This window comes from Dipodomys merriami, unplaced genomic scaffold, assembly GCF_024711535.1.
Source record: "Dipodomys merriami isolate MVZ:Mamm:240054 unplaced genomic scaffold, mDipMer1.0.p SCAF_106, whole genome shotgun sequence".
Lineage (NCBI taxonomy): Eukaryota > Metazoa > Chordata > Mammalia > Rodentia > Heteromyidae > Dipodomys > Dipodomys merriami.
This window is the reverse complement of record NW_027202338.1, coordinates 1173402-1188068: the sequence shown is the minus strand read 5'-3', so window position 1 is coordinate 1188068 and position 14667 is coordinate 1173402. Positions and strand designations below refer to the sequence as shown.

Genomic DNA, 14667 nt, shown 5'->3' with positions numbered 1-14667 from the left:
CTCAAATGATTCACTCCCCCACCCCCCCAAAAAAAATAGGAAGAGAAACAATACTATTGAAGTCATTTTATGAAGCCAGTATGAGACCCTAAAACTAAAACCTGGAAAAGATGTCACAAAAAAAAGAGAAAATTGTAGCCCAATTTCCTTACTGAGTATACACACAAAAATTCACAAAAAGGCCGGGCATCAGTGACTCATGCCTAGCTACTCAGGAGGCTGAGATCTAAGGATTATGTTTCACATCCAGCCAGGATGGGAAAGTCTAGGAGACTCTCTCAAATGAACCAACAAAAAAAAACTAGAAGTGAAGCAATGGCTCAAGTGATAGAATGCTAGCCTTGAGCAAAAGTGAGACTGAATACAAGCCCTAGTACTGGCAAAAAAAAAAATAGATAAATAAATGAATGGATGCATGGATAGAGCAATAGATGAGGGAATATAAAGATGGCTATATAGAGATAGATAGATGGATAGATAGATATAGATGATGGATAGATGGATAGATAGATGGAGAGGTAGATGGTGGATGGATGACTAGAGATAGACAGACAGACAGAAGATAGATAGATAGATAGATAGATAGATAGATAGATAGATAGATAGATAGATAGATAGATAGATAGATAGATAGATAGATAGATAGATAGATAGATATAGTAGGTACTCCAAAGTGCCAATATAAGAATTTAACCACTCAAGGGTATGGGCTAAGGAAATGATTGTTCAGAGAGAAGGAGGGGAGAAAGGTGAGAATGCAGGTGACAGGGTTTGGTAATGTGGCTCAGTGGTAGAGTGCTTGCGTAGCATGCATGAAGCCCTGGGTTCCATTCCTCAGTACCATATGCACAGAAAAAGCCAGAAGTGGCCCTGTGGCTTAAGTGGTAGAATTTTAGCCTTGAGCAAGAGAAGCTCAGGGACAGTGCCCAGGCCCTGAGTTCAAGCCCAAGGACTGGCCAAAAAAAAAAAAAAATGCAGGTGGCTGAGGGTTATGGCCTTGGGTGACTGTGATCTCCTTCATGGTGGAGGAACATGGAGATTATCATGTGGAATAAAGGCAGCAGACACAGGAGATCACACTGTGTTTGAGTCTATTTATTTGAAACCCGCCGGATAGACAAGTCATTGGACACCAGTCCGATTGGCCGGTGTGAGGGCCGGGGGAGGGAGGAGGGAAGGCAGGAACGAATGAGGAGGCATGGCTTTACTGGGTTCAGAGGCAGGAGGAACGGCCAAATGTGTTGAATGAGGTGAACAATGTTAAAAGACGCGTTGGAAAGCAGTGCATTTTGCACGCTGCACATCTTACTTGCGATCTACATGGAGGGCAAGGGGTGGCCTCTGGAGCCACACAGGAACCCGGCCCCTCTGTTCACAGGTGGGGGACATTTCATGACTTCAAAAATCCTCTGAGCCCTCTTCTGCTAGCCCGTTCAGAGGGGCAGGAAGCGGAGCTGGTAGGTGGGGGGCACTCTGCCCACGCCACTCTCACGGGGGGACAGGTCAATGTCCTTCGGAGCCACGGGACTGGCCAAGGAGAAGTGCTGAAGGATGGTGGTAAAGAAGAGGAATAATTCATTCCGGGCGATTCCTTCACCAAGACAGATGCGCTTTCCTGTGGACACAGAAGAGCAGCCTGTGGGTGCTGGGACAGGGCAGAGTCTTGGCCTGGCCTCATCCTTACACCCAGATGCCTGTGTCCTTCAGATGGAATGGACTATAAACTGGAGATTAGGGGTACACATTTTGGGGGGGGGACAGTCCTGATCCTTCTGACGCTGGGAGGAGAAGTTGAGGTGGGTGTCCTGTGTGCATTTCTCTACTTCTTTTGTGCCTGAGATTTGAACTCAGAGCCTAGGCACTGTGCCTCAGCAGTTCTCACTCAAGGCTGGTGCTCTACCATTTGAGTCACAGCTCCACCTCTGGCTTTTTTTTGGTGACTCATTGGAGAAGAGTTTCACAGACTGGTCTGCCTGGGCTGGATCTGAACTGTGATCCTCAGATCTCAGCCTCTTGAGGAGCGAGGATGACAGGCGTGAACCTCTGGTACCCGGCCCACGTTCATTTCATTGTCCATTTTGTTACATTTCTAGAGGGGTCAGTGGTCCATAGGAGATAAAGACTCAGTTGTGGGTGAAGTGGGCAGATGTGAGGGTCTACATATAATATACATTTCTGAGGTAACATTCTGTGTGTGTGTGTGTGTGTGTGTGTGTGTGTGTGTGTGTGTGTGTGTGTGTGTGTGTGTGTGTGTGTGTGTGTGTGTGTCCCAAGGCTTGAACTCAAGGCCTGGGTGCTGTGTCTGAGCTTTTGTGCTCAAGGCTGGTACTCTATCACTTGAGTTACAGCTCCACTTCTGGCTTTTTTGGTCTCAAGGACTTTCCTGCCCAAGCTGGTCTTGAATCGTGATCCTCAGATCTCAGCCTCCTGGGTAGCTGGGATTACTGGTGTGAGCACCGGCACCCAGCTGAAAAGTAGGTTTTATAGACTGTTAGCCCAACATTGGTTCCCATGAGGAATCCTAATGTGGGTGGGGTGGGTGGGGAATCGCGCCTGCATGGGCAAGGGTCCAACATCCTTTGGCACCTCTAGAATGGAGGAGGCAGGTGGTGAGGAGGGCTCAAGCAGGCCCTTCCCCAGGAACTGGTTCTGGGACTGGCTTTTCTCCCTTCTTTTTTCCTTGAGGCTATTTGTACACCCTTGATATCTCCTTGACTCTAACAGTTTGTTAGTTCAGTCTATCTGTCTGCAGGAGGGAGCCTCTGTTTTTCGTTTTGTTGTTGTGATCCTTGGTGGTGGTGGTAGTGGTGGTGATGGTGACAGTGTGTATGTACCAGACCTGGCACTTGAACTCAAAGCCTGGCCACTGTCCCTGATCTTTTTTCTTCATGCTAGTGCTCTACAACTTGAGCCACAGCTCCACTTCTGGCTTCTGGCTGGTTCATTGGAGATAAGAGTCTCAAGGATTTTCCTACCCTGGCTAGCTTTGAACTGTGATCCTCAGATCTCAACTTCCTGAGTAGCTAGGGTGACTGGTGCCTGGCCCAGATTATGTCTTTAGGACATAATCTAACCTCTCAAGTCCCCTCACCAGCTTGTAGTGCAGACAGAATGGGGGTGGTTCAGACTAAGCAGCTAGAATATGCTATATGCTCAATAAACAAGCACCTGCTGTTGTCTGTCTCAGGAAGAGGGTCGGGCCTGCCCTCTGGTGTCCGGGAAAGGAATGGAGGATTCCACTTACCAATGGAAAAAGGCATGAAGGCATCATTCTTCTTCAGTGCCCCGTTGGCATCCAGAAAGTGGTCAGGGTTGAACTCATCTGGTTTTGCAAAGTAGTGTGGGTCATGGAGAGCAGAACTCAGGATGGGGTAGACTTCAGTGTTCTGGAAAAAGTTACAAGATCAAAGATCAAAGATATTGCTTTTTCTGGGACTGGACTGGAGGTGTGGTTTTGGCTGTAGAGCACCTGCCTAGCCAGCCTAAAACCAAGTTCAAACGCCAGTAGCATCAAATATAATTAAGTTTAACAAGGAAAAACGGGACTGTGTTGGGAAAAAAGTAGCAACAGGTTGAGATAGAAGGTTAAGGACAGAAGAGGTAACCTGGGCACCTGTAGTTCAAACCCGTATTCCTAGCTACTCAGGAGGCTGAGATCTAGAGGATCTCAGTTTGAAGCCAGTCCAGACAGGCAAGTCCATGAAACTCTTATCTTCTGTGGTTCAAGTGGTAGAGCACCAGCCTTGAACACAAAAACTCAGGAACAGACCCCAGGCACTGAGTTCAAGGTGAAGAAAAAGGAGGGGGAGGCAGAGGAGGAGGAGAAGAAGGGAAGGGGAAGGAGAAAAGGAAGGAGAAGGAGGAGAATAAGAAGAATGAAGGGGGAGGAGACGGAAGAGAAAGAAAAGGAGGAAGAGGAAGAGAAGGAAGAGGAGACAGGGAAGAGAAGGGTAAAGAGAAGACAAAGGAGGCAGAAGAGGAGAAAAAGAAAGAAGAAGAGGAAAGAAGAGAAGGAGGAGGGGGAGAAGGAGAAAAAAGGAGGAGGAGGAGGAGGTGGTGTTAGTGGAGGAGGAGGAGGAGAAGAAAAAGACAGAGAGGGAGAGGAGGAGGAGACGGGGGTGGGTTCCAGTGGCTCACACTTGTAATCCTAGGTACTCAGGAGGCTGAGATCTAAGGATTATGGTCCAAGGCCATCCCAGGAAGAAAAGTTCCTGTGAGATTCTTACCTCCAGTGAACCAGAAAACTGGAAGTGGAACTCTGGCTCAAAGTGGTAAAGTCGGGCTGGGAAGTTGGCTCAGTGATAGAGTGCCTGCCTCCCATGCATGAGGCCCTGGGTTCTATTCCTCAACATCACATAAGCAGAAAAAAGCTGAAGTGGTGCTGTGGCTCAAGTGGTAAAGTGCTAGCCTTGAGCAAAGAAGCTCAGGGACAGTGCCCAGGCCCTGAGTTCAAGACCCATGACTGACAAATGGAGGAGGAGGAGGAGGAGGAGGAGGAGGAGGAGGAGGAGGAGGAGGAGGAGGAGGAGGAGGAGGAGGAGGAGGAGGAGGAGGAGGAGGCAGGGAAGGAGGAGGAGGAGGAGGAGGAGGAGGAGGAAGGGAGAGGGATTGGAGGGGAGGGCCCAGCCTGCCTCACCTTGGGGATGATGTACCCTCGGAACTCAGTGTCTTTGGTGACCACATGAGGCACCCCGATAGGGAGGAGGTCAGAGAACCTCTGGATCTCGTGGATGACAGCGTCGGTGTAGGGCATTTTGGTGCGGTCATCGAGGGCTGGCGGGCGGTGAAGGCCGACGACCTCCTTGATTTCCTTTTGGACTCTCTCTGCACAGACAAGGGGGACAGTGAGCTGCACCTCACAGAGACACTGCAGCGAGGACACTGTTTCCCGAGTGTTCATGACGTCATGACAACCTGCAGCGAGTAGCTCCGTGATCGATGCCCTCAGCACAGTCCTCTAGGGGACAGGGCAGGGGGAGACGCAGCAAGAATTCACAGCATGTCACGACATAAAAGTGCAAGCCCTTGGCTACCTCATAGATGAGTCAGTGAGTAGACAGGTGAATTAATTAATGGATGAGTGAATTGATCAATCAATCAATGAGCAGATGGATGGGAGGGAGAGTGGATGGATGGATGGGTGGGTGAATGGAGGGGTGGGTGGATGGATGGATGGATGGATGGATGAGTGGATGGATGAGTAGATGCATGGGTTGATGAGTGAATAAGTAGACTAGATAGATGGATAAGTGGATGGATGGATGGATGGATGGATGGATGGATGGATGGATGGATGGATGGATGGATGGATGGATGGATAAATGCATAGATGAATGGATAATGAATGTTGTGGGTAGACAGATGAATATCTGGATTGGTAAATGGATAGATGCATAGATGGATTGATGGATTGATGGATGGATGGATAGATAAAGGGGTGGCTTGATGTATTGGTATATGGATGGAAGGATTGGTAGATAGATCAATGAATGGGTGGATAGATGTATGCATACAAGGATGGATGGACAAATAGGCAGATGGATGGATGTAGGCAAGGGTGGATGGACCGGTAGATAGATGGACAGATGGATAGCTCAATCTTTAAACAATGGGACAACGGAGTGGAAGAAGGAATCAACAATTCTTTCTTTGCCCACCAGAGGTCAAGCTTAGTTAAGAGGTCGTCCAGAGCCTGCAGAGATGCTGGAATAAGAGGCCAGTGTCTCTCCCATGCCTTGCCCACCTCTGCAGCGCACAGAGGCTCCGCAGGCCTCGCCGACCGGCTGCCCTACCTGCGACGTGGGGGAACTTCATCAAGATGAGGAAGCCATAGCGCAGGGTGGTGCTGCTGGTCTCGGTGCCCGCAAAGAAGAGCGAGAGCAAGGTGAGGATGAGATTCCGGTCGGTGAACTCGGTATGGGGAGTGGATTTCTCCTGGGTTAGAGGAAGAGGGGATGAGGGGGTCTGGGGAGATGGGGACTGCAAATGGGGGAAGGTGCACAGAGTCTCTGGGAGCCCTCTCTGTTTGGGGGCGGGGGGCTCATGCTATTTCACCCGCTTTGCATTCCTTTGTTCTGACCACATTGAACCATTTAATTCTGTCTCTGGCTCTCATCCCTCTATCTCACTCTCTCCTGTTCTTTAGTATGCTTCTCACGTATATATATTTGTAAGAAACATATAGAGGGCCGGGCGCTGGTGGCTCACGCCTGTAATCCTAGCTACTCAGGAGGCTGAGATCTGAGGATCGCGGTTCAAAGCCAGCCCGGGCAGGAAAGACCGTGAGACTCCTATCTCCAATAAACCACCAGAAAACCGGAAGTGGTGCTGTAGCTCAAGTGGTAGAGCGCTCGCCTTGAGCTGAAGAGCTGAGGGACAGTGCCCAGGCCCAGAGTTCAGGCCCCATGACTGACCAAAAAAAAAAAAAAGGAAGCATATAGAGGTGATGGAAGGGGGAGGGGGGGCGGGGTACATCTCTTTTTCTTTCCTTTTCTTTTCTTTCTTTTTTTTTTTTGTCAGTCATGGGGCTTGAACTCTGGACCTGGGCGCTGTCCCTGAGCTCTTCAGCTCAAGGCAGTGCACTGCCACTTGAGCCACAGCGCCACTTCCCGCTTTCAGATGGTTAATTGGGGATAAGAGTCTCAGACTTCCCTCCCAGGATGGCCTTGAACTTTGATCCTAAGATCTCAGTCTCCTGAGTACCTAGGATTACAGGCATGAGCCACCAGGCCTAACTAGTGCCTTTCTTTCTCTTTCTTCTTTCCTTCCTTCTTTCCTTCCTTCCTTCCTTCCTTCCTTCCTTCCTTCCTTCCTTTCTTTCTTTCTTTCTTTCTTTCTTCCTTTCTTTCTCTCTTTCTTTCTCTCTTTCTTTTTGTCAGTCATGGGGCCTGAACTCTGGACCTGGGCAGTATCCCTCAACTTTACCACTCAAGGCTTAGCGCTCTACCACTTGAGCCACAGTGCCACTTCTCGCTTTTTCTGTTTATGTGGTGCTGAGGAATGGAACCCAGGGCTTCATGTACGCTAGGCAACCACTCTACCACTAAGCCACATTCCCAGCCCCATGACTACATTTCTTTTTAAACACTGTTACCCCCTCCCTCATTTTCTCCTGCTTACTCCTCCCCACACCCCTTTGGGTTTCTCACTTTTTGTCTCCCATTCTCTTTCTGCATCTGTGGGTCTTTTTACATGGTTGTTGTTTTGTTTGTTTGTTTGTTTTTTGGGTCCAGTCGTGGGGCCTGAGCTCTGGGCCTGGGCGCTGTCTCTCAGCTCTTCAGCTCAAGGCTAGCGCTCTACCACTTGAGCCACAGCGCCACTTCCAGCTTTTTTTTTCTGCTTATGTGGTGCTAAGGAATCGAACCCAGGGCCTCAGGCATGCAAGGCAAGCACTCTACCACTGAGCCACCTTCCCAGCCTGATTGTTGTTGTTTGTTGTTGTTGTTGTTGTTGTTGTTTTGCCTTACCATGCACATCTTCCTCTGACAGTCTTCTTCTCTGGTTGGATAGATGGATAGATGGATGGATGGATGGATGGATGGATGGATGGGTGGATAAGTGAATGAATGGGTGGAGGGTGGGTAAGTGGATGGATGATGGATATGAGTGAATAGATGGATGTTGTTTAGAGAAATGGATGGGCATGGGTGGATGCATTGATGGATAAAGGAGTGGTTGGGTAGATAAATGGATGGGTGGATGGAGAAAGTGGAAGATGGATGGTGAATGAGTAGATGGGTGTTGGGTAGATGGATGATAGATCTTGGGTGGAGGCATTGGTGGATGGTTGGTGGATGGGTGGATAATGGATGTCTGCATTGATCCTTCTCTTCCTTCCTTATCGCCCTATCTCTATCCTCTCCACTCTGCTCTTCCTCTCCTCCATTTCCTTTCCTCTCTGGCTGCCACCCTTTTCCCGTGGCGCCTACTTTGTCCATGCGCAGGAGGTAGGTGTCGATGAAGTCTCTCGGCATGCTGGGGTCCAGGGTTGCCCGGTGCCATTCCACACGCTGGGCAATGAACGCAATGACCTCCTGCAGGTTTTTGTAGATCTCTCTGTGCTTCCCAGGGAAATGCTTCATGACACTGGAGAAAAGCTCAAACACCTGCCGCCAGATGCAGGGGCCAGAAGATCCGGGGCGGGGTCAGGGAGGGGCACTTCATGTGGAACCCTCACTCCCCCCTTCCCTCCCTTTCTCTCTCTCTCTCTCTCTCTCTCTCTCTCTCTCTCTCTCTCTCTCTCTCTCACACACACACACACACACACACACACACACACACACACTTCCACATTGTCTTGCACAAGTTACCTCTATTCTGTCTTCTTATTCTTAACTCTTCCTATCTCATATCTCTTCTTTCCTTTCCACCTTCCTTTCTTCCTTTCTTCCTTTCTCTTTTTTTCCTTCCTTTCTTCCTTTCTTTCCACCTTCTTTCTTTTCTTCCTTTTCCACCTTCCTCCCTTCCTTCCTTCCTACCTCCTTTCCTTCTTTTTTTTCCTCCTTCCTTCTTTCCTCTGCCTCCTTCCTTCTTTCCTTCCTTTCTACCTTCCTTTCTTCCTTCCTTCCCCCTGCCTTTCTTCCTTCCTTCTTTCCTCCCTTTTTCTTTCTTCCTTCTTTCCTTCCTCCCACCCTCTATTCCTTCCTTTCTACCATCCTTCCTTTGTTCTTTTCCTTCCTCCCTCCTTCCCTCACTTTCTTCTTTCTTTCCTTTCTTCATTTTTTCTTCTTTTCCTCCTTTCTTCTTTCCTTCCTTTTCTCCCTCCTTCCTTCCTTCCCCTTCCTTTTCCTTCCTTCCTTCTTTCCTTCCTTCCTTCCTTCTTTACTCCCTCTCTCCCTCCTTTTCTTTCTTTCTTTCTTCCTTCATTTCTTTCTCTCTCTTCCTTCCTTCTTCCTTTCCTTTCTTTCTATACCTCTCTCTCTCTCTCTCTCTCTCTCTCTCTCTCTCTCTCTCTCTCTCTCTCTCTCTCTCTCTCTCTCTCTCTCTCTCTCTCTCTCTCTCTCTCTCTGTTCACCATCTCTCCCTAAATCCAGATCTCAGCATCCCTGTCTCCCGCTGTGGTTTCTGCCCCTCTTCCATTCCTTTTGAGCCTCCAAAACACATCCTCCTTTTCCCTTCCACCCTGTGCGGGCCCTTCTGCCCGCGTCTCTCCCCTCCCGTCCACACCTGGCTGTAGAAGGAGCTGATGAGTGCGAAGCTCTGATAGAACATGTCCAGAAGGTGCAGGAAGTTGCGATCTTTGTAGTCAAATCGTTCTCCAAAGACAATGGAACAGATGATGTTGGCCGTGATGGACTGGAAGATGAAAGTGGGGTCCACGAGTTCCCCTGGGAGGAGGAGAAGGGGCACAGGAGACTGGGGATCAGTTTCCCCCTTTTTGTTTGACTGTCCTGCATTGCTCAGTACTGAACAACTAAAAGAATCTGCCAGGTGCTGGTGACTCATGCCTGTAATCCTAGCTACTCAGGAAGCTGAGATCTGAGGATTGCAGTTCAAAGCCAGCCTGGGCAGGAAAGTCCATGAAACTCTTATCTCCAATAAACCACCAGAAAACCAAAGTGGTGCTGTAGCTCAAGTGGTGGAGTGCTCATCCTGATCTGAAGAGCTGAGGGGCAGCACCAAGGCCCAGAGATCAAGCCTCACAACTGGCAAAAAAAATCTCTGTCTCTCCTTCCTTGTGTCTCTGTCTGTGGTTCTGTGTGTGTGTGTGTGTGTGTGTGTGTGTGTGTGTGTGTGTGTGTGTGTGTTGGTACTAGGCTTGAACTCAAGGACTCTCACCATCCCTTGGCTTTCTTGCTCACAACTGCAGCTCTATCACCTGAACTATGCCTTCATCCCTGCTTTTTTTGGTCTGTCACAGGGCTTGAACTCAGGTCCTGGACACTGTCCTTGAGCTTTCTTGCATAAGCTAGTGTTCTACCACTTGAGCCACAGGGCCACTTCTGGTTTTCTGGTGGTTCGTTGGAGATAAGAGTCTTACAGACTTTCCTGCTAGGTCTGGCTTTGAACCTGGATCACAGGGCATGAGCCACTGGTGCCCAGCTCTTGAGTCATTCTTGAACATAATCATCAATAATCAATAATCATGCCTCTTTCCCTGGGTGTCTCTCATTCTCGTCTTCATCCTTAGCTCTCTGCTCACATGGACAGCTCTGTCTCTCAATTGCTCCCCCTCCCCCCCAGCCTATCCCCCTCCTCCCTGGGCCTGGGCCTCACCATTGGTTTTCCGCAGCTCCTCCACCAAACACTGCGCCTCCTCCTGGATCCGCTCCTCCACACTCCGCTTCCCCATCCCAAAATCCCTCATGGTGGCCAGAGAGAACCGCCGAAGGGCCTTCCAGCGCTCCCCATTGGAAAATACCACACCTATCCAGGCAGGGAGAAGGGGGAAGGGGGAGGGGGGCATGGGGTCATGGAGGCAGAAGTTACAGGAGGAAGATCCAAGGAGACCAGGTCCTCCTCTCCCCCTTCCCACCTTCTCCCTTCCATCCCACAGGCCCTCACCATAGCCCTGGAAGATTGGCTCCACAGTGGCAACAGTCCCTCGGCCAGAGAAGGCCTCAGCCTGGTCCACCAGGGCCTCCCGGATGGTGTCCGCCCCGCACAGCATGACCACCGGCCTTGATCCCAGATACACGGTGAACACATCCCCATACCGTTCTCGAAGCTGCCAAGGCAAGAGTTGCTGCTAGCTCCTTATGAGACTGTGCAAACCATTAGATGCAGCCGGCCCCCTGGCTGATGGCTCAGGCCTGTAATCCCAGCTACTCAGGAGGCTGAGATCTGAGGATTGTGGGTTGAAGCCAGCCCAGGCAGCAAAGTCTATGAGACTCTGAGCTCTAATGAACCACCAGGAAATCAGAAATGGAGCTGTGGCTCAAAGTAGTAGAGTGCTAGCCTTGAGCACAAACGCTCAGGGACATAGCCCAGGCCCTGAGTTCAGGTCCCATATCTGATAACAGAGAAAAAGTAGTGATAATAACTTAAGCAAGAAAGGGCTAGAGGTGAGGCCCAAGTGGTAGAGTTTCCTGCACAGAAAAGCATTAGGCTCTTGAGTTTCATTTTTCCTTTTTCCTTCTTTTCTTTCTTTCTTTTTTTTTTTTTTTGTCGGTCATGGGGCTTGAACTCTAGGCCTGAGCGCTGTCCCTCAGCTCTTCAGCTCAAGGCCAGCGCTCTACCGCTTGAGCCACAGCGCCACTTCGAGTTTTCTAGTGTTTTATTGGAGATAAGAGTCTCACAGACTTTTCTGCCCAGGCTGGCTTTGAACCGTGATCTTCAGATCTCAGCCTCCTGAGTAGCTAGGATGACAGGCATGAGCCACTGGCACCCGGCTGAGGCTCTTGAGTGTCAAACTCTAATACCACCAAATAATAAATATAAAAAATAAATGTAAGATGTAAGTAACTATAAGATAGGCAGTGATTGATCCCTCTGGTGGAATGTTACACAGCCATGAAAAGGATCAGTCTACCGCTATCCCTGACAACAGGGACGAAACTCGAAGAGAGAATGTGGGGTGAAAGCAACTAGACACAAAAGCCAGATTTGGTTTGTCTTTTAGTGCTACTTACAGGAATTCCGACCCAGTTGCAACCAATGTCCAGTGGCAAGATAATGACTAGAACGTGGGAGGTGGCAGGTTATCCTGGAGCGGGCTCTGGTCTTACTTGGTCTTTGTGATCGGTTACAATCTCATCAAGCTGTGCACTCTTCAGGGTTATGGTCAACTTCAGGCTTGACTCAAATAATCATAGCAATAAGACAGGTGTGGTAGCGCATATCTGTAATCCTAAGAAGCTAACTCAAGAAGCTAATTCCTGGTTGGACCTTTACTTTTCCCAGTGTAGTTTTGTGTTAGGCCTTCGGTTCCTAGTGCCTGTAGTCACTTCTGCAGCTCAAACACTGGGTGGTGCTCTGCATCTGGGTTTTCACCAATTCTCTGTGTGTGTGTGTGTGTGTGTGTGTGTGTGTGTGTGTGTGTGTGTGTGTGTGTGTGTGTGTGTGTGTGTGTGTGTGTGTGTGTGTGTGTGTGTGTCCCAGACCTGGGGCTTGAACTCAGGGCAGGGACACTGTCCTTGAACTTTTATCCTCCAGGCTGGTGCTCTACCACTTGAGCCACAGCTCCAGTTCCAGCTTTTTGGTAGTTTGTTGGAGATGAGAGTGAGAGTCTCACGGTCATTCCTGCCTGCATTGGCTTTGAACTGTGATCCTCTAGATCTCAGCCTCCTGAGTAGCTGGGATGACAGGCGTGAGCCACTGGCATTCGACTGGTTTTCCCCAACATTTCAACCACTGTGTGTCAACTTTAGGAGAATGCCCACCTTCTCTACATGGCCACGATACTGCAAAATTCATTTTGCTTATCAAGTTAAATTCATATGATTCATGCATTGTGTTGTTGATACCATCGGGGTTTTGTGGCTGTGTTGCTTTTATGCCTCCACAGGAAAACACGCAGCTGTTCTGATCATCTTATTCCACCCCCAGAAACCCAAAATCCATGTCCTTGCTACATGGAAGATGCATTCCTGCCCTCCCACAAGTGTGACTCATTCCAACATCGACACAAACATCTGAAAGTCCAGAGTGTTCGCTGGGTGCCGGCAGCTCACATCTGTCATCCCCGCTACTCAGGAGGCTGAGATCTGGAGGATCGAGGTTCAAAGCCAGCCTGATCTTGGAACGATCATCTGGCAAAGGCCATTGTTAGTTATACACCTCTTGACTTTGCCAAGTTCTCAGCCTAGAGCGTTTTGTGATAACAACAGGACACAGACAAAGACACCTGCGAGACACCGTCTTGCCCACCCTCTGAGGCCACTCTGCTGCTTCCATGACCTTTGGTGCTGGTTAGGCCAAGACCTCACCCCGCCATCACCGTTGAATGGCTGCCTCATCACCGTGTGGGACTTGAAACCCACTCTTTCCTGCACCTCAGCCTTCTTAGCAATGGCTCCTCCAGAATGACTTCTTCTTCCAGCTCATTCTCACCCCCTCATCCAGTTGTTGAGGCTCTGTTCAAGTTCCATCTCTCTCTTTTTTTTTAATCAGTCATAGGGCTCGACCTTGGGGCCAGGGTGCTGTCCATCAGTTCTTTTGCTCATGGCTAGTGCTCTACCACTTTGAGCCGCAGCGCCGCTTCTGGTTTTCTGGTGGTTCACCATCTCGTGGACTTTCCTGGCCAGATTGGCTTTGAACTGTGATCCTGTACATCTCAGCCTCCTGAGTGGCTAGGATGACTGACACCTAGCTTTCAGAAACCCTCTGCATCTTCGTGTTCTAGTAGCAGGGTGTTTGTTCTCTTGGCCCCTCTGATAAGCACAAAACTACATGTTTAAAACACTGGAGGATGCAAGCATGGTGACACACTCCTGTAATCCCAGCCCTCAGGGGGCCAAAACATGAGGGATGGGAGCTCAAGGCTAACCCTGTTTCATTAAAAGTATAAATAAATAAAATAAAGATATAACTCCAAATCTCAGGAGTAGAGCACTTGCCTGGCATGAGCTCTACAAAAAAATACAATGGAATGGAAAGGCTCTTCTGGGCTCTGTTCTGTGCTGGCCCCGCTCATCAGGTTCATTTGGACAGGCAGTAGACCCGCCCCTTCCCCCGCCCTCCACTGACCTCCCTTTAGCCCTGACACCAATTCCTGCCAGACTTTGCTCACCCTTGTTGATCATAGCAAAACCGATTCTGCTGTTACTTCCACCCTGTTTCTTTGTTTGCTCCCTCTCTCTCTCTCTTTCCCCCCACCTCTCTTTCAGGACACATACCCAAGGACATAGCAAAGGGTGACAGAGGAGAGTACAAGTTGACACCCCGACACCCTGTCTTGGAACAGTAGACCCCAGAACTTCCCAACAGAGCAAGATTGCTTCTGACAACCTAACCACCATCCGTCATGCTTCAGGATCCTGCCTTGGACTCCTCGCTCTTCCCCCTCCTACTCCTCCCTCGCCCAACCCCTGCGTCTGGAGAGGGGTCCTCCCTCTCTCTGCTGTGTGATCCCCACTTCCCTTCTTGTCCAAGTGGAGGAATCCCCCCATCACCTATATCCCAGGCTCCGTCCAGCCCTGTCTCACCTGCAGGAAAGATTTCAGGAGCCCGTGTCTGTCCATTTGCAGAACGTTCCCCAACAAGGGCAGAGGCCAGGGCCCCGGAGGGAGGCGACCACGGGCCTTTGAGCCAGCCCTGAGCAGGAGAAGGAGGAGGCCAGTGAGGAGCAGCAGGGAGAGGAGGGCGCTGAGCTCCATGATCCCGGGCTGGGTGGCGTCCACTTCAGCCCAGCCTTGAACTTGCCCTTTTATTCTGATCAAGTCTCCTCACCCACTTGGCCACGCCTCCCCTTCCCGCCTTTTCCCTCCCCGCCCCCTTGTCCCCAAGTGCCAGCTCAGGGGAGGGGTGCAGGCTCCTCTGCTTCCTGCCCAGCCAGCCTGGCCACTCTGCTCCCCCACCTCAGCCCTAGAAACCATTTGGCAGGGGTGCACAAGTGGGAGTGAGTGTGTGTGCACAAGTGTATTTGTGTGAATTGGGGAGTGTGTGTGTGTGTGTGTGTGTGTGTGTGTGTGTGTGTGTGTGTGTATGTTCAAGCCTGAGTGGGAGCTTCTGTAGTACAGGCATCTGCTTTACCATGCCAAAAATGTGTTTCCCTTGGTTGAGCTTATG

General features: G+C 50.0%; 1 protein-coding gene across 1 annotated transcript; it reads right to left on the bottom strand.

Annotated features, from left to right (window-relative positions):
* Positions 1–1080: 1080 nt before the first annotated feature.
* LOC138812851 (cytochrome P450 2B4-like) lies at positions 1081–14290 on the bottom strand. Its single transcript, XM_070001077.1, has 9 exons — positions 14085–14290; positions 10504–10666; positions 10216–10365; positions 9166–9326; positions 7929–8105; positions 5793–5934; positions 4637–4824; positions 3245–3386; positions 1081–1615 (listed from the first exon to the last, which is right to left on the bottom strand). Exons 1-9 carry the CDS (start codon positions 14253–14255, stop codon positions 1434–1436), a joined length of 1476 nt encoding a protein of 491 aa, XP_069857178.1. The 5' UTR covers positions 14256–14290; the 3' UTR covers positions 1081–1433.
* Positions 14291–14667: the final 377 nt, after the last annotated feature.